The 20,171-nt window shown below is 39.1% G+C and overlaps 2 protein-coding genes across 2 annotated transcripts in view; one reads left to right on the plus strand and one right to left on the minus strand.

Annotated features, from left to right (window-relative positions):
* The first annotated feature begins 268 nt into the window (after positions 1-268).
* On the plus strand, positions 269-13,125 carry LOC138976159 (uncharacterized). Its single transcript, XM_070348999.1, has 7 exons — positions 269-331; positions 2,473-2,561; positions 4,228-4,405; positions 5,916-6,094; positions 7,631-7,919; positions 11,266-11,455; positions 12,756-13,125. Exons 2-7 carry the CDS (start codon positions 2,495-2,497, stop codon positions 12,963-12,965), a joined length of 1,113 nt encoding a protein of 370 aa, XP_070205100.1. The 5' UTR covers positions 269-331; positions 2,473-2,494; the 3' UTR covers positions 12,966-13,125.
* A 1,441-nt stretch (positions 13,126-14,566) lies between these two features.
* LOC138976158 (uncharacterized) overlaps positions 14,567-20,171 on the minus strand; it is a 9,960-nt gene continuing 4,355 nt past the window's right edge. The window contains exons 4-5 of the mRNA XM_070348998.1: positions 19,663-19,803; positions 14,567-18,680 (exon numbers count right to left, since the gene is read on the minus strand). Of these exons, the coding sequence (XP_070205099.1) occupies positions 18,084-18,680; positions 19,663-19,803 (738 nt within the window). The 3' untranslated portion in view covers positions 14,567-18,083. The remainder of the gene's footprint in view (positions 18,681-19,662; positions 19,804-20,171) is intronic.

The raw sequence follows: 20,171 nt of genomic DNA on the forward strand, positions 1-20,171 counted from the left end.
CGTCTTAAAAGGGAGGGAGTCTAAAGTTGGGGCGTCTTACAAGGGGGGTTCTACTGTATTCAGGCTGTTGATTTTGAATATCTGTTACCATGTAAAAGCCTGCGCAGATCTTCGGTGGCGATCCCAATCGTTTACACAGGAAGGTCTGCGCCTTTAAGTGCACTTCTGCCCTGCTTTCTTCTATTCTTGAAACGACGCCTCATGGCATGACACATGGTTATTGTGTTTTGGTGAGAAGTATATAAAGAGTCGAACAAAAAAAGACAGGCGTCTTGCCTTCACACTCTGGGTCTCGTGTCACACCACATTCACCGGATCATCAGAGAGAAAGGTAAAAGGGAACATAATTATGAGCCAAATTTCTGCGAAAACAGTCACTGTGGTCAACATTTATTCATGTGCATCATCAGTCTGTTTTTCATTATTTTGCATCTGTTGTACTATGTACGGGCTATAACGTCCTGGCACGTCAGTCAGTGAGCACAGTAATGTTTAATTAAATGTATGTCGAACTTTGACCTCACGTTTCTCAAATCAGAGGCTTAAAACGTGGTTTTACATTTCGTCAAGTTTCGCAACCACTACCGCGCTATCCTGGCTTTTTAATTTCACTGCCTTTTCCACGAGCGGTGGACTGACGATGCTATACGGTCTTGGTGAAAAAAAATGCAGTGCGTTCAGTTTCATTCTGTGAGTTCGACAGCTTGACTAAATGTAGTAATTTCGCCTGTTTGTTGTTGCCTCGGTTGCATGCAGGTTGCTTCGACCCTTTATTTTGCCTGTCTCTCGGTGTGTTTTTTCCTTCTACGTTGCTCTTCTTTTTTCCAATCAACTGCAATATCCTGTCATCATAACCAACTACTCTAACATCTTTTTCTCTCCTCTTTAACTACAGACTCACCTATTTTCCTTAATTACTCTACAATTAATTTTCTGTATCATTCTAAGTTCCTTGATCGGAAATGATAATCGAAAATAATATTTAATTTCTAATGGGGTTATACCTGTAAATTCATATACAGATTTTAGCAATAAAAATAAGAATATTTACAAAATCAGCCACTGTGTGTGAATATTCAGACCTATAATACCGAATAAACATCGTACAAACTATTTTTTATTTTAACGTTAAATTTCACAAATACCTTCTCCTAAATATATTTCCAAATTTTTGAAATCTTTTTACAAAATTAAAAAAACATGTTCTAAATAATCTGTCTCAAACACAGTATGTACAAATCACGCTGTGCACTTTACCCATTTTAAACAACAAAATATTCGTTGAATATGTATTATGGAGGATTTTCAAATGTAACAATCTTAATCTGTGTTTTTTTGGTTAGGTTTTGTTACGTTGTGTTTCGTTGTGCTTTAATTGCCAAGCTAAACTAAAAGGGTTGAAGGGCCTGTCTCCATGACTTGGATTTTTATTTAAAGCTAATACTTCATGTTTTCTGGTATGATCTTAATTCATCTACATTATAGGGACATATTAGAAAATAACAGTTTTATTTACGACAGTTATTTTAAGGTGCCACCTTAGATGTAGCATATATATACATGTCAGATTTGCCATTTTTGAAATCAATAATGCTAATGCGTTTGAAATAATAAGGTAAGGTAAGTTAAGGTAAGGTAAGGTAAGTTATGGTCATTTAAGGTATTTTAAGGTAAGATAGGTTAATATAAGTAGTCCTGTGAGGTGACTGTCATGGGAAATGTGGTTGCTTTCTGCTTGTTCAAAGGCAGCAGCAGCAAGACAGTATGACGTTAACTATTTTTTCTGTACACTGTGTTCATGTTTTAAACGATATAACCAAAGAATACGTAAAACCGTAATACTGATGGACAGGCACTAACATTATTTACCACATGAAATTGTCTTACTGATTTTGACGAAGTAAAATGCCACTAAAGCCTTAAATGGTAATAATTCAACTTTATCGAAAAAGCATTCAAGTACATTTGTTTTAACTCTTTTAGTTAATTTCTAAACAAACATGTGTGTACTTGATCAAGTCAGTTGTTTTACACCGATGCAAAATATATTAAACCTTTCCGTGCAATCATAATTATAGCACAAAGACTGAGAAATGTCATGATTAAATGGAGTTAGATATCTATGTTGTCTGTAACACTGGGGTTTATTTTGTACCTGTTATCTCCTTTTAAAGAAAAAGAAAAAGAAAACACACCAGTAACCAGGTTAGGTACGTTTATATCATAATCAATATTTCGGCACGTTACTGCCTTCTTCAGGATGGTAAGCTTATGGAAAGAATGGAATGACGGCACGTGACATACAGTGTAATGAATTTTGATGATGATTAATGACGTCATATTGTTTCTTGCGCGTTCTTTCTTTCAATGTTATCTCCTTGTCAGATATGTCTGAGAAATGTCCCTGGTAATGTTGTGGTTGGTGACCTCCTCCTTGTCTTTTTGCTCAATAAACTCTATGTCCGTTTGCAGATTTAACTCAGCAAAGCGACGCATGCTTGCAAAGCAAATGAACATGAGATTCGCCGCTCAGCTCCTGTTCCTTGTCCTGGGGGCTTCAGGTGAGCCGTTACAATGACCATTGCCTGTAAAACGTTTTGGTTAAACATTAAGTCAAAATTTGACGAGGTGTGTATGTGTGTGTGTGTGTGTATGTATGTGTGTGTTTGTGTGTGTATGTGTGTGTATGTGTGTGTGGGTGTGTGTGTGTGTGTGTGTGTGTGTATATATATATATATATATATGTGTGTGTGTGTGTGTGTGTGTGTGTGTGTGTGTGTGTGTGTGTGTGTGTGTGTGTGTGTGTGTGTGTGTGTGTGTGTAGCATTCCTGAAAAACAACCGGGCAAAAGTGTATGGAATTTTCCTTAAAGCCTCACTCCGCCTCAAACGAGGTTTACAGAACGATTTAATCTTTAACGAAATAAGCAAATCTAACCTTTTGGAATACATTTGCACTAGCACTTAACATCATTAAATGAAAATGTTCGTTTGAATGGCTATTTAGCGTGATGGGTTAAGTCGTCAGTTTGTGGTTTCAATGCGACTCGCTGTATATGCAATAGCACGTTATTGAGTACCTCTGAGTCTAAAATGCAACAAACGACTGCTTGTGGCACAAACTGAGCGGTGGCGGTCGACCGTTCAAAGAAACTGGCGACATACAGAAAATGTATCTGCTATAGGGCAAACCCGACTTTGCATGACACGCTTCCGGGCTCCCTTTTTAAAACTTTCAAAACTTCGAATTGTACTGATCTTGTCTTGATGAACAAAATAATTCTTTTATTATCTAAAACTGTGGTCTATTTATGACTATCCGGCGCTACGAGCTGGAAAAGATAGGGCTGAAAACCAGGTACAGAATTATGTACATCAAATGCTACCCGAAACCCCATCTATACGGCGTGTATAACCTTGAGAGCTTCAGTCAACGTTTGAATTTTGCAGTGGTAACATCCAGTTTGCTCTCTCAGAGATATAAATCATGCTGCTTCAAGAATAACATAACATGAATTCATATCAATGTTTTTCCTTTTGTACCTCAATTGGCGCAGTAGCTTAGTGGTTTGGACATCAGACACGAAATCTCGAATCTTCGCCGGGGCGTTTATTTTTTCCCCTTGATCTCTCTTGAAAATAAAATATGATCAGTCTTTTGAGAGCAAACCGGATGTTATCCTTGCAAAATTCAAGCGTTGACTGAAGCTCTCAAGGTCATAGACGCCGTATATGTGGGGTTTCGGGTAGCGTTTGCTGTACAGAATTCTGTACATGATTTTCATCCCTATCTTTTCAACCTCGTAGCCCCGCAAAGTCATAAACAGACCACAGCTTTAAGAATGTTTGTCGCACATGCTGTCAACATTTTTATTTAGATTTTGATAGTTAGTTCTAGAGCCAAAACGAGGCTTCTAATTTGGGTTTGAAGTAAATCCGGCTGTTTTGGCACCCTCATTTTTGTCCTAAATGTCTTTTATGACGTCATACAGCTAGCCTTTGTCCTAAAAGTCTTTTATGACGTCATATAGCTAGCCTTCACGTAAATAAGATTTACTTGAGGAGTCCATATAATGACTCTTAGTCCCTTTTCTCCTAAGGTGAACTCGACAACACCAAAGACGTACGTATTTCATTGATGGTAATATTTACATATTTAGTAAAACAAAAACACAGTTTGTTAAGAATGATTTACATAATCACGTACTCAAGGTTTTGACGTTTGCAGGTGGTCTTTTTGTAGCTGGATATACCCATGTATATGTGGACAGTACGCCGCCCATCACTGGTTGGGTGAAGGATTATATTCCGCCATTTTGGAGGCAAGATAACTCCTTTCAGATGTCAACAAGTCAAATCTGTGCTGAGTGGAACAACTTCTATGATTCTGAATCTTACATTACCAGGTCAGATGGCTGGTTGGTTGTGTATGTTTTTGTTTCCAAAACACACAAAAGAAGTCAAACGAGATCAATTAATCACCCATCTTATTCTTTGTTATGCTCTATTCTACGATCGTCATAAAAAAACCTTTAGGCAGATGTGTTTCATTACAGATATTTGTAATGAGGCCGTTTCTTGTAAAACCAGTCATATGCTCGCAAAGGCAATCTATTCCCCTACCGTAATCATTCCATCAACGTCCAACTGTTCAGTTGCCATTTGAGTCTCGTAACGACACTTGGAATTTTCTAAATTTAGATAATACAATAAGCTTGAGTAAACAAAGATGTGTAAGTACCTTGCAAATTGGAAAAAAGCATGTTTATTTTCTTAGCAAGTTTCCAAGAAAATACACTGTGCATAATCTATTTTGTGTCGGGACTGCAGTGATTTTGCAATACCATTTTAGGGTAACCCAAATTAAGATGACTCGTTATTCAAAATGACCTACAATTTATCGACAATCCAAACTAACTATTCAGTTTGGGTAGAAATGGCTGCTTGCTTATTCATTGCTTTGCAACGCCCCTTGATCCTAAATGCCTATTCAGGACCGACCGTAAGGTTGTTTCTTTTCTAATTTTACACTGCAGGATCCACGTTTAAATTTGTTTAAATGTCGGCCTATCGATGTAAAAAGAAGGTTTTGAAAACATTGTTTTTTCCCACTTACTTGCTACTTCAAATCATGTTCAACAAATCTTGATCTTCTTTTAAAAGTTAAAACTTGTCCAACTGGGTAAAGATGACAGGGGCTGGACTACTGAATAAAGTACTTAAAAACACTGGATCATGGTGACCCAAACAAACGATACTATTAAGGATGATTCACAAGGGATCAGTGTTACTTAAATATACATGAAGTGTGGACTTACAACTCATCGCCACCGAAAGGGAGGTCTTGAGGGCCCAGTTGGTAGAGCACTGGACTTGTGATCATAAGGTCGCAGGTTCGACTCAGTGCCGGGACGGACACGGGTCAACTTTATCCGCTGACCCCGAGACGGTAGCCATGTCCCACCCCCGTGTCACCACAGTGGCACGTAAACGACCTCGGCCATTCTGCCATAAGTGCAGATGGCTGATACCACCTAAACACGCATACACTTGTGTTGTTCATCAAAGACCGTGAGGGCGTAAAACTCGATAATAAATCATATAACCCATAATTATCTAGTCCTTGAGAGGCCACATATTTAGCCTGTAGGACATGGACCATTCTATCTCTCTCTCTCTCTTGGGGATGTCATCAATGAATCAAGCGGAACCGAATCAAACCAAGACTTGGAGTGAAGCTATCTCGATGTAGGTCATGAAGAAACAGTTCGAGCCATTCAATAAACAGTGAGGCTGATTTGAGTCAGAATTCAACAAGTAAAGGTCTATGGGAACTCCATTCGAGTGAAACCAATATATTATACAACATGATTAATGTGTGATGGTACAGTACAAAATTTAAAATTGTTTTTCCAGCTACCGCGTGGGTGTTGGAACCACACCAGGTGCCAATGACACGGTCGAGTTTGAAAGGCATTCATCCAATACCAAGTGGTCCTGTATGTATGCGGCACTACAACACAACGTTACCTACTTCTCTACAGTGGTGGCCGTAAACTTGCTCAATTTGTCTTCCAGCTTAACTTCTAACGGAAGTAAGGACTTTAATGAAAAACAGATTGTTGGGGGGTATTGCAATTGCTAATTGATTGTATTCTTTGCATAATTATAAAACCTTTATTCAGTGGAATAGGAATTAATACCTAAATGGGGATGCGCAATTTCTCGCTTTTTTTTTGGGTCAAGTTTATATGAAAGTTTTATGGTACCGGAAGCTGACGCTATTTAGAACATGTATGCTAAAGGTAGAACTTGATATACTCACTTATTGTTTACTTTTAATACATTTTGTGTATCGAGTTTCATGGAAAAGTATGAATTTCTTTGCAATGATATGTCAGTCATTTTTGCGGTCACTTTTTTGAAGACGGGCAGGTTGAAAAAAGGCATTTTGTCTTAAATTAATGCTTACTGTTGATGTAAAATTTTAGTTTACGAGTGATATGAATTATAACAAATGCAGGATAATTAGTTTAAGAGACACATGTATCAAATGCCAAAACCACAAGTGGAAAGAACATAACAGGATGATTACTTTATACTTGTGCGTTCATGCTTTGTAGGTTGCATACATTAATATCAGACACAATAAGGCAAAAACAAAAAATAGTCTGTTTACGGTAACATAGGCCAAAAAATAGGGTCGATAGGTCGGGATTTTTTTCTCTCCAAAAAACCATATTTTTAAGTTATTTTGCCAAAAAACAAAGACTTTTTGTCTTTTTTTCCCAAATGCCAAAAAAAAAGTCTGGGGTCGCGCGAAAAAATAGGGTCGGTCGGGATACCGTAAACAGACTACTTTTTTTTGTTTTGCCTAACAAAAGTATCCTCTTCTAGGACTGTGTTTGTGTTTGCTACATTTCTCTTAGGATCCTTCTCACGTTTTGCAGCTGATGCACAGTGACTCAATTTGATTACAAATGGTTAGTATCGGCCAGATTGAACTAACCAAGAATGATATCAAATTAGTCGTAAGAACGACAGACACGATTTCTACATGTATTTTTGACTGCAGTTTAACCTTGGGATAAACTATCTGCACATATCGCTTGGGGAAGGGATGCTTTTGGATGAACTAGTCAGGATGCTGTACGTCGGAATTAAAATCTGAAAGAAAGGAAGAATGTATTTCAAAGGTTGCTCCATGGGGAAAAAATGGTTAGCTTTAATCTCATATATATATATTGCTGTTATTGGCCTGTCAAAACGAAGAAGAGGACGTTTACGTTTAACATATCCCTTGCGCTCAACCTGTATTTTTGACAGAACATGGATTACAAAGACGCTTAAATCTCAGTCTGCAGCGGTACAGTGCAGGTATGTGTCTGCCGTTCCTTAATCATAGGCTGTAAATACAACACACGTTCTGAAAATCATAATCTCTGGTCGTACTCCGCAGGGTTAATCCCTCAAGTATTACTGACCGATATACACTGGTGCAAATGGTACAAGGCTAAACCGATTTCTCCTATGACTCGTCGGCGTTAGACCTGTTTCGTCAAAATAGCTATCTCTATCGTCACGTAATAGTTGTTAATCTATCTATCAAATAGTTTGTATTGAATTTGCAGTTCTGGTCGATTCAACACCCCCAGTGGCTGGCATTATAATTGACACTAATTCCGCAAGTGGAGTACAAGACGAGAACTACACTGGGCAACAGGCATCCATCTACGCACGTTGGAAGGACTTCGACGACCCTGAGTCTGGTATAAAAGACTTTAGCTTAGACGTGATCATTAATGGCCGCACAACTTTGTCAAAGACAAAAATAAGCGCCCATGCGGGAGATTTTGCTGACCATACCAGCTCTCTCCGGCATAACGACTTTGTGGTGGTGGAGCTACATGCGCACAACAGGTAACTTGTGATGTCTGTGTTCTTGAACTTCTGTAAATATATGTGTGTGTGTGTGTGTGTGTGTGTGTGTGTGTGTGTGTGTGTGTGTGTGTGTGTGTGTGTGTGTGTGTGTGTGTGGTTTCTTTTTTTTGAGTAAACAAAATGCATTGCCACGCGCCACATACTTTCTTGTAATCAACATGTTTGGCAGATTGTGAAATTGTTTTTATCATGAAATGTTTATTTCGTACAAGTAATTTAATCTCAAAGCATCCCGCATGACACTCCGCCCTTGCTTGGACCTCATTTTGTCATGTCCTAGTAGCACTACCAGAATAGACGGGTAGGCCCGGTATGAGATTGCTGCTTGACTACGAACTGGCATCGCTTACAATGTAGAATCTCATATTGGGTGGCCAGTTATGGAATCTCACCAGTTTATGCTTGTAGCTTAACCTTATATTGGCCTGTTACATTTGCAAAATAAGTCTGTGGTATTTGTATTATTTTCAATGGACAGTTTTTAAAGCTATAATACACAGACTTTGAAGCTGGCACTGTTTATTTCAAATTCATTACGGTTTGGTTCTCCTTGCTGTGTTTCGTATTTTCAAAGAGTTGTCAAAATGTTAGGAAACATATAGAAAACATGTTGACAATTTCATCCACCCCCACCCCCCCCCCCTCCCACCCCTTCGTTTTTCATGCCTGTTTTCCACTTGCCAGTTTTTCCAACACCCACCAACCCTATTCTGCTTGTATGTCTCACTCTTGCCGTTTTTCCATTCCTTTCGGTATGGTTTCCTATCCCCATCACCCCACTCCCCTCCCCCCCCCCCCCCCACCTCCCGCAACTATCTTATTCGTTTCTCTTCAGTTGACATTTATTTTCGAATCAAAAAACAAGAATTGATAGTTAATGCTTATTGTTTAGAAGGGAGTCTTATTTTGTAGAAGGGAGTCTTATTGTGTAGAAGGGAGTCTTATTTTGTAGAAGGGAGCCTTATTTTGTAGAAGAGAGTCTTATTTTGTAGAAGGGAGCCTTATTTTGAAGAAGGGAGCCTTATTTTGTAGAAGGGAGCCTTATTTTGAAGAAGGGAGCCTTATTTTGTAGAAGGGAGCCTTATTTTGAAGAAGGGAGTCTTATTTTGTAGAAGGGAGCCTTATTTTGAAGAAGGGAGTCTTATTTTGTAGAAGGGAGTCTTATTTTGAAGAAGGGAGTCTTATTTTGTAGAAGGGAGTCTTATTTTGTAGAAGGGAGTCTTATTTTGTAGAAGGGAGTCTTATTTTGAAGAAGGGAGTCTTATTTTGTAGAAGGGAGCCTTATTTTGTAGAAGGGAGTCTTATTTTGTAGAAGGGAGCCTTATTTTGAAGAAGGGAGTCTTATTTTGTAGAAGGGAGTCTTATTTTGTAGAAGGGAGCCTTATTTTGAAGAAGGGAGTCTTATTTTGTAGAAGGGAGTCTTATTTTGAAGAAGGGAGTCTTATTTTGTAGAAGGGAGTCTTATTTTGTAGAAGGGAGTCTTATTTTGTAGAAGGGAGTCTTATTTTGAAGAAGGGAGTCTTATTTTGTAGAAGGGAGCCTTATTTTGTAGAAGGGAGTCTTATTTTGTAGAAGGGAGCCTTATTTTGAAGAAGGGAGTCTTATTTTGTAGAAGGGAGTCTTATTTTGTAGAAGGGAGCCTTATTTTGTAGAAGGGAGTCTTATTTTGTAGAAGGGAGCCTTATTTTGAAGAAGGGAGCCTTATTTTGAAGAAGGGAGTCTTATTTTGTAGAAGGGAGTCTTATTTTGTAGAAGGGAGTCTTATTTTGTAGAAGGGAGTCTTATTTTGAAGAAGGGAGTCTTATTTTGTAGAAGGGAGCCTTATTTTGTAGAAGGGAGTCTTATTTTGTAGAAGGGAGTCTTATTTTGTAGAAGGGAGTCTTATTTTGAAGAAGGGAGTCTTATTTTGTAGAAGGGAGCCTTATTTTGTAGAAGGGAGTCTTATTTTGTAGAAGGGAGCCTTATTTTGAAGAAGGGAGCCTTATTTTGTAGAAGGGAGTCTTATTTTGTAGAAGGGAGCCTTATTTTGAAGAAGGGAGCCTTATTTTGAAGAAGGGAGTCTTATTTTGTAGAAGGGAGTCTACCGAGTGTTCTACCTTCTTCTTCAACCACATGGTTGCATGGGATCAGTAAAGGATTTCTTCCACAGTCAAACCTGCCCGAGCGACCACCTCTTGAAAAAGACCACTTGTCTAAAACGACCACTTGTCCAAAACGATTACCCGAAAGGGTCTCGATTTGTTTTTCCTCTCTATAATTCACCTTAGGCCTAAAAAAAAATGTGTGGTTACGGTAACCCGACCTACCCTATTTTTAGGGGCCGACCCTATAACTTTTTATTACATTTGTCAAAAAAACCAAAAAACCCCAAGAAAACGAGTGCAGAAAACGGAATGAAAGTGAAAGCGCTCGAGTCGCACACTTATTTCCCTGTCAAGTAGGTTTAATTTGTACACATTAGAAAAAAAAAGTTTAACAAACAAAAGTGATTGCCTACCTACCTACCCTATTTTTTGGGGCTATGTTACCTTAACCACACCTATTTTTGGGGGGCGTTATATAACAGCCACCTGTCTATTACGACCACTTTTAATAAGTCACGTGTGTGGCCATTATACACAGTTTCCATTGTATATGAAAACGTCTCGGATTTTTGAACAGAGCAGGGAAGGAGTGCTAGGGAAGCTCAGGTGGTAGAGCACTTGATCCTAGAGTCGCGGGTTCGAATACGGGCCGGGACGGACACGGGTCAACTTTATGCGCAGACTCTGAGACGGTATCCATGTCTCAACCCCGTGTCACCACAGTGGCACGTAAAAGACCTCGGCTAATACTCCCTAAACACACATACACTTGAGTATTCCATCTACATTCGGGGTAGGCCCAGGGAACATGCCTTTTTTACTTAACTTTATTTGGTGTTTAACGTCGTTTTCAACCACGAAGGTTATATCGCGACGGGGAAAAGGGGGAGATGGGATAGAGCCACTTGTCAATTGTTTCTTGTTCACAAAAGCACTAATCAAAAATTTGCTCCAGGGGCTTGCAACGTAGTACAATGTATTACCTTACTGGGAGAATGCAAGTTTCCAGTACAAAGGACTTAACATTTCTTACATACTGCTTGACTAAAATCTTCACAAAAATTGACTATATTTTATACAAGAAACACTTAACAAGGATAAAAAGAGAAACACAATCCGTTAGTCGCCTCTTACGACATGCTGGGGAGCATCGGGTAAATTCTTCCCCCTAACCCGCGGGGAACATGCCCCTAATGGCTTTGCCGTGATGGCGTAAAGCTTGAACTTCTCTCTCTGAACAGAGCCGGGGGCACGACATCAGTTCGAAGTAACGGCATACGTGTTGACCACACACTCCCAGTGATGTTAGAGATCAAGCCGGCGAACGGAACAACTACTCAACAACGACGAGATGTTCTGGACTTTGTCTGGAAGTTCAAGGACCCCGAGTCCGGTATTGACGAATTTCGTGTTACGGTCATGAAACAATACGTGAGTATGGGTCACAGAGATGCTGATGTATCATTCGGTATTTTATGACCCAGTTAAATAGCCATAAATATTCTGATAAAGGAATGGGGTAGATATGCCATACGTATAGTCATTAATTAAATCAATGTGGGTAAATGCGGTTGAGGGTGTTGCCTCTCTCGGATGTCGGGTAGTTTAATACTAGGAATCGTTTTTGTTCCTAAAACATGTTCTTTCTTCTTTTTCTTACATAAATAACATTACAACAACTATAGGAATCGTTGTGCACGCACATGGGCACACACAGATACCATTACTTTTGTCTGGATTCCCAGTTTATCTGAAAACATTTAGTCAAAACTTGACTAAATGTAAAAAAGAACAAAAAAGTAATGTCTCACGTCTTTACGATGGCCGTGGCAATGAAGCAAGTATTATAGTCATGTGTACACTTTTGTTCAATGCAACCAGTTACCTGTCGTCGATCCCGCAGTGGGGCACTGCGGTTATGAAATTAAAAGCCCCTCCTGTTTTTGGAACCGCAGGAGCTTTCTAGTTTGCTGTTAGGTAGATTTTTGGTTCCTCTTTCCTGTCATGCTCTCTTTTTCTTCATGAATTCTTTTCTTTTTTCTGCCTTCTTGCTCATTCACCTGTATTTTTTCCAAAAATCTCTTCTCTTGCCGCTTGTCTCGCGATTCCTGTATAGTTTAATCTGTGAGTGTTCTGATGTAAGTCCAGCAGTAGATAGGTTAAGCCTATTTTAACATACTGGAAACTGGTAATCTTCCAGTAGGTATTAATTTAGTTTTACTAAAGCCTGCTGGGACACAAGTAATGGGTTAGTGCATTTGTAAACAGGAATCGCTTGACAAGTGGCCCCCTTCATCCCCCCCTTCCTCGTCCTGATATGGCTCTGCGTAGTCGGCTGGACGTTAAGCAACAAATAAACAAAACCTGTCGTCGTCTCGTAGATACAAGAGTACTTGTTGGTCTTGGCCTTCTGGTCCCCTCTCTATGCCTGTCTCTCTCTGTTTCTCTCTCTGTCTGTCTCTCTGTTTCTGTCTCTCTCTGTCTGTCTGTCTGTCTGTCTGTCTCTCTCTCTCTCTCTTTTTCTCTCTCTCTCTCTCTCTCTCTCTCTCTCTCTCTCTCTCTCTCTCTCTCTCTCTCTCTCTCTCTCTCTCTCTCTGTGTGTTCTACCCAAAACGTGTGCTGCTTGACAATTAAGTGTTTCACCTGACAATCAATAACACTAATCCAGTATTGTTACAGGTTGTAAACAATTTATTTCTGTTTCATAATATTTCATTCTTGTGTCCTATAGAGTCTTTATAAAACACGGATTTGGCCAGCTTCGAGATATGGTTCCGCCATCTTCGTGAACGAAAGGCCCAGGCCCTCTACTGTCGAGCATCAATTGCATCTGCAAAACCTCACGTTGCAACGTGGAGCGTCGTATTTTGTCCGGGTCTTGGCACTAAACGGAGCCAGATTAGGTATTACGCGTGAATCCACTAAGGTTAAGATACTGTAGTAAATCGCAGGCAAATCAAACAACTGCCGCACAGAACGCAAAATGTAAGTGAAGTAACAGTGTAAGCCATGCCAGCAGGCCTGATTATATGATGATTTACACTGTTGTTATTGAAGTTTGTCGTTGTACTCGTGTTGGCGAATAAAAAGCAAGAAGAGCGGTATCGACTTTGTCTTTGACTGAAAAGCCGTAAAAGAACCTGAAAGGCTCCGTTTTAGTCTAGTTAGTTTTTGTTTTTGTAACAAGCATGCACACACGCGCGCACATAAAGAGCAGACAACCACACACAGTCACACACAGTCACACACACACACACACACACACACACACACACACACACACACACACACACACACACACACACAACCACTCATACACACACACATGCGCACACACACACACAAACACACTAACACACACACATACACACACACACACTAACACACACCAACACACACTAACACACAATCAGCATCTTTGGTTGCATTCTTTAAAATATAAATGTCAGTTTTAAAAATACAACAATGCGGACAAATTCTAAATTAAACTCAGCCAGGAATGAATGCCACAAGTCTCTATATATTCAACCGACTTGGGCGTCGTCTTAACAATCTTCAACAATACAAAAAAAAATGGAGAACAAAATGTGCTGAAGTAGACGCTGTCTCTGTTACGACACCTATTTGTGGGACGCAGGTCTCTCGCATGGATCAGAGGCAAACAAATCATTTCCACATAAATCAAGGTACAATCACTGACTTAGAACTGATTTAATTTTGTTATTTGTAAATATACTATTTGATTGAAAAATGAGGGCGTGATAGTGCTGCCTCAACTTTGTAAAAAAACCGGATATGACGTCATCAAAGACATCTATCGAAAAAATGAAAAATAGCTCGGGGGATATCATCCCAGAAACTTTCATGTGAAATTTTATGAGGATCGGTCTAGTAGTTTTCTCTGAATCACTCTACACAGACACACACATACATACAGTTTGTCAAGAAATTACTGAGAGTTTTGCATCTGATTTCAAGCAAGTGGTATATGTTAATAACATTGACAAGTCACGGCATATTATATATGAATGTAAAGCTTATTAATTGCTCTATCAACAAAACATGTTAGATTTGTGAATTATCTTCCTTTGGTCGAACCAGACAACAGTTGTTTTCCCTTTTTATATTTAGTCAAGTTTTGACTAAATATTTTAACATCGAGGGGGAATCGAAACGAGGGTCGTGGTGTATGTGTGTGCGTGTGTGTGTGTGTGTGTGTAGAGCGATTCAGACTAAACTACTGGACCGATCTTTATGAAATTTGACATGAGAGTTCCTGGGTATGAAATCCCCGAACGTTTTTTTCAGTTTTTTGATAAATGTCTTTTATGACGTCATATCCGGCTGTTCTTGAAAGTTGAGGCGGCACTGTCACGCCCTCATTTTTCAACCAAATTGGTTCAAATTTTGGTCAAGTACTCTTCGACGAAGCCCGGGGTTCGGTATTGCATTTCAGCTTGGTGGCTTAAAAATTAATTAATGACTTTGGTCATTAAAAATCGGAAAATTGTAAAAAAAAATAAAAATTTATAAAATGATCCAAATTTACGTTTATCTTATTCTCCATCATTTGCTGATTCCAAAAACATATAAATATGTTATATTTGGATTAAAAACAAGCTCTGAAAATTAAATATATAAAAATTATTATCACAATTTTTTTTTCCAAATCAATTTAAAAACACTTTCATCTTATTCCTTGTCGGTTCCTGATTCCAAAAATATATAGATATGATATGTTTGGATTAAAAACACGCTCAGAAAGTTAAAACAAACAGAGGTACAGAAAAGCGTGCTATCCTTCTTAGCGCAACTACTACCCCGCTCTTCTTGTCAATTCCACGTGCACTGTCTTTGCCACGGGCGGTGGAGTGACGATGCTACGAGTATACGGTCTTGCTGCGTTGCGTTGCGTTCAGTTTCATTCTGTGAGTTCGACAGCTACTTGACTAAATATTGTATTTTCGCCTTACGCGACTTGTTGGAAAACTTCAAATGGAGCAATTTTAAAATAAAAGGTTACAATTACGGCCTATGACATACGTTTTCACATAGAGAAGCATACCTTTTGAGCCGATTAAGACCGGCACGGTTGGCTTAGTGGTAAGGCGTCCGCCCCGTGATCGGGAGGTCGTGGGTTCGAACCCCGGCCGGGTCATACCTAATACTTTAAAATTGGCAATCTAGTGGCTGCTCCGCCTGGCGTCTGGCATTATGGGGTTAGTGCTAGGACTGGTTGGTCCGGTGTCAGAATAATGTGACTGGGTGAGACATGAAGCCTGTGCTGCGACTTCTGTCTTGTGTGTGGCGCACGTTAAATGTCAAAGCAGCACCGCCCTGATATGGCACTTCGTGGTCGGCTGGGCGTTAAGCAAACAAACAAACAAACAAACAAACAAAAAAGCCGATTAAGTAAAAACACGCGCGCATGATACAATACAAGATGGATGTGACCCAGATTTTCGAGAAAAAAATGACCACGGGTGACTGTACTTAGTGTTGTGCTCTGGCCAAACCAGGACATTCAGTCGATTGCCAGTTGATTGAGTATGTTTAGCAAGTGTAGCATTATGCAAGATAATAATCTCGAGAGGTCAAAGCGGAAGAAAATTCAACTACGTTGTCAAATTTACTGAAAGCGATTACATACAGAATACATTTTTTGCTCGTCCGTTGTAATCTTCAGAAGCAGTATAGTTCTGCAATAATATGGTTTTAAACGAAAATTCACGGAGATTTTTTTTCCGGAATGCTGTCAGCATTAACACCAACTATAATACTGTCGAGCCTGTCAGTCCATATTTAAGGCCAAATTCAAAATATTGCCCTCCATTTGGGGTACCACCAGTAAGAAGTATTACACGAGCATGGTTGGTAAAATGTAAACATTAAATAATATTTTTAAGTCCTAAATCAATGGCCTTTCTCATAGTATAAATTGCGAATGAAACTCACCCGGATTCCCTGTAGCATAATATGCCAAAATAGATCATAACACTAAAATGTTGGCACAATTCTATGGAAAAGCCCAGTTTAAAAAAAAGGTTTAAATGTAACAGAATGAACAAAATTACGTTCATTCAACCACTGGAACCCCAAAAACATAATCATTAATCGCAGAATATAACGCGCAGCCTTTACTTCACCAAGTGTGACACTGCATTTCGGACAAGTTTTTGGAGCCCCGATGTCTCATGCAGTCATTGTCAAACGGGGAATAGGGAAGACGAGATACAGTCATATTATTTGGTTGTGTAATTAAAGAAAACAGTCTTCTTTCATTTCATACCAGAAACATCTCTGTGCTGTAAATTTTACAGTTTCTACAAGTTAAATACTAATTCTCAATAATTTGTTGACAACTTGTACACACACACACACACATACACACATACACACACATACACACACACACACACACACACACACACACACACACACCACCTCCCTCCTCTCGATTCCCCGTCTATGTTCTTCAAAAAAGAAAGAGCTGAGTTGTTACCACCTTACTATTGGAAAAAACCTGATGCACTTAAATTTAAAAAGTTGTTTGCTACTAAGAAAAAGAAATTGCTAAAGAATAGTTTGGACTTTATTAATAGAATTTGTAACCGTTTTTCATATTTTTTTTTATTTTTTTTATTTACTATATTAGCATATATCATGATTGTATTGATTGTATTTATTGTTCAAAATGCCCCCATGGGTTATGGACTAATTAAACTTGAACTTGAACTTGAACTTGTTAAAACATTGAGTTAAAATTTGACTAAATGTAAAAAGCGATAATAGTTAGTAGTTACAACAATTGTTGACAATTCTGAGAGCAATCGTTTCTCTTCCCAAGCAAAAACATCAACTAAACAAACAACAGCAACAAGAAAGAAAAAAGGAAAAACATCACACACACTACACAAAGTTGATAAATACATCAGTTGAAACAGTCTTTGTCAGAGCTAACAATATTTTCTGCCATTAAAGAAATCTACTTGCTAAAATCACACTTTTTGTTGGCAGGTGAAGGGGAACCACCCCGAATAAGAATCCATTTATTTTGTTTCATCCCAAACGATTAGTTTCTTTACTTGCGAAGAAGTTTCATTTTGTGATTTGTAGTTGTTCTCTAATTAGTTAGGCCTAAATAGAGCGAATTAGCTTTGATAGATAATTAGCAAACAGTGTATGCAAACAAATTCACAACTGGTCCACATGAGGAGCCAGGGCTCCTTATAATGACCAGTGAATAATTGTTGTAAAAAGCCCAATGTACTTCAAAATAACATGATACAACTCAGTGTGCGCGTAAGACTAATTCAAGTATGCATCAGATTGATTTGCTTTGGTTGGATTAAAACATTATTTGAAACACAACAAGACTCAACAAAAACAGAGAGAAAATAAATACAATTTTTAACTTTCATTTTAATAAGACTGTTTGATATATTGTTCGGAAGCTTGAGGGATAGTTATAGATTATGTTCAGCAAGCTTCTTAAATGCATAAATGAAACCCGTTTTTATCTTTGTTGAAATTGGACCAGGTTGGGGGACACACACATACTTTGAGATGTTGTTGTTATTATTGTTTGCCCAAAACTGAACTTGTAGTAACTCATATTATTTGGCCCCGGATATAATACGCTTGTACAAAAACACACTTTTGATGAAACTCCAATCGTGAAACAAATCACACTTGGTTTTTGAACTATAACTAGAAACACATTTTTCTAAACACCCAAAATTTCAGATATAGCGCATCGGCTTTACAAGGTCTTACTTTTCTTTTTACCAAGATAAACTCCACACTTAAAAATTCACACTGATTTGGCCAGATACAAATGTACACTAAACAAAATGTTAGTATATGTCCGTCTGTCGGTTATGTCCTAATGTTGTATATATATATATATATATGTCTTGTATACTTGCCATTTACATATTTAATATACAAGTTGAAGGATGAATGATGATACATTGTAGACGGATGCATGTTACCGATTAAAAGCCCCACAATGATGTGCTTGGCAAATACAAAAACAAAAAAAAACAAAAAAACAAAATCACACTTTTTTTTGACCAGGTAAAAACCTACTGTGCGGCTGATCTCCTGGTCCGTTAATGGGAAAGGTTCCCACTCTTGGTGTTGCTCGTGGTGTGTTTGGTTGTGCACTGGCCTGGTCTTTCTGCTTCTGAAGCCTGTCCCTCTGGGGCGAGTGGTGACACTCTAAGGAACTTTTCGAAGTGCGAGGAGGCTGGTCGCTACGTCCATGATGACCCCCCGACGTCCCCGGTAAGCCCTGTGATGGCTTGATCTGAGGCTGCTGTGGTTGCGGACTGCTCTGTTGTGGTTGTTGTTGACTCTGCTGTGGACGTTGTAGTGGAGGCGGTTGTTCTTCGTGGTGCTCTTGTGGGAAGCGTTGTCCGGCCGGTCCTGTAACGGCTGAAGGATCGGATGGCTCGGTGGCTTGGACGTTTTGAAAACTTCTTGTTATGAACGCAGTCAGCTTGTTGACTTCCTCTGCCAGGGTGTCCACTTTTTGGTCGTTGGTTTTTTTGTAGTCCTTGAGTTCCTTTCTTGTGACGTGAAGCTCTTCTTGTAGCCGTTCGATTTGTTTTTCTTTTTCTACCAGTGTTTTCTGTAGCTCTTCTACTTCTTTCTGCACGCCGAGACAGACAGACAGACAGACAGACAGAGACAGACACGCACACAGACAGACAGACACACACACACACACACACACACACACAAACACACACACACACACAAACACACGTAGACACCAGACATATTTGTTTACTAATATATAGATAAGTATAGTCTGGAACACTTCCAATGTACAAAGTGATATGATGTTCAATTAGTTCAATGCCATTAAAGCTGTTCTAATTTCAAGTTGAAGTGAAGGGTTAAGTTACGGGTTTTATGTAAGGATTTATTTGGGAGAGTGTGGTTACCACTCGTACCAGTCGATCCCCAAGTTTGAAAAATATTTTCGAAAGAGCATACATTTTATTCTACATATTTGAATCCTTGAGAAACAACGGGAATTGGGACTCCGTGGAGATTTTGAGATTGAAAATTGCTTGTTCACTTCAATGCGTGTTATTCTCTAAGGTGCCAGAAGATTTGTTCGGCATAAGTTTCACTTACTCTATTGAACATGCCGCATGCATTTAGAGCGCTACCGGCACGGTTGGCCTAGTGGTAAGGCGTCCGCCCAGTGATCGGGAGGTCGTGGGTTCGAACCCCGGCCGGGTCATACCTAAGACTTTAAAATTGGCAATCTAGTGGCTGCTCCGCCTGGCGTCTGGCATTATGGGGTTAGTGCTAGAACTGGTTGGTCCGATGTCAGAATAATGTGACTGGGTGAGACATGAAGCCTGTGCTGCGACTTCTGTCTTGTGTGTGGCGCACGTTATATGTCAACGCAGAACCGCCCTGATAATTTTGTATGGCCCTTCGTGGTCGGCTGGGCGTTAAGCAAAAAAAGAAGGTTTTTTTAGAGCGCTTACTTCCCTTTCTTTGTCACATCTTACAATGGCGCTCTGCCTCATTTCTTTAACATTCTAGAAATTTGAAACTTTGTAAAGTAATCATTATGTAACGTGGGGGTAAAGGTCTGATCATGATAATCTTACCCGCAGCTCTTTGATTTTCTGTTCGTCGTCTTCACTTTTTGCTTTCAGTTTGTCGATCTCTGCATCCCTGACCTTGAGTTCTTTCTGGATTTCTTGAAGCAGACTTTTCAACTTGGTCACCTCCTTCTTTGATTCTTCCAGCTGCAAAACGAAAGATAGAATAATGAATATATGTTTTTAGTGCACTACTAGCCTAACAGTTTGAGCAGAAATCCAAATACAAATGTACTAGCTGCCAACGTTCTGAAATTCAGCATAAAAAAAACCAAATATACTAGCTGCCAACGTTCTGAAATTCAGCATAAAAAAAACAAATATACTAGCTGCCAACGTTCTGAAATTCAGAATAAAAAAAACAAATATACTAGCTGCCAACGTTCTGAAATTCAGCATAAAAAAACCAAATATACTAGCTGCCAACGTTCTGAAATTCAGCATAAAAAACAAACAAATATACTAGCTGCCAACGTTCTGAAATTCAGAATAAAAAAAACCAAATATACTAGCTG

This window comes from Littorina saxatilis, linkage group LG9 (assembly GCF_037325665.1).
Source record: "Littorina saxatilis isolate snail1 linkage group LG9, US_GU_Lsax_2.0, whole genome shotgun sequence".
Lineage (NCBI taxonomy): Eukaryota > Metazoa > Mollusca > Gastropoda > Littorinimorpha > Littorinidae > Littorina > Littorina saxatilis.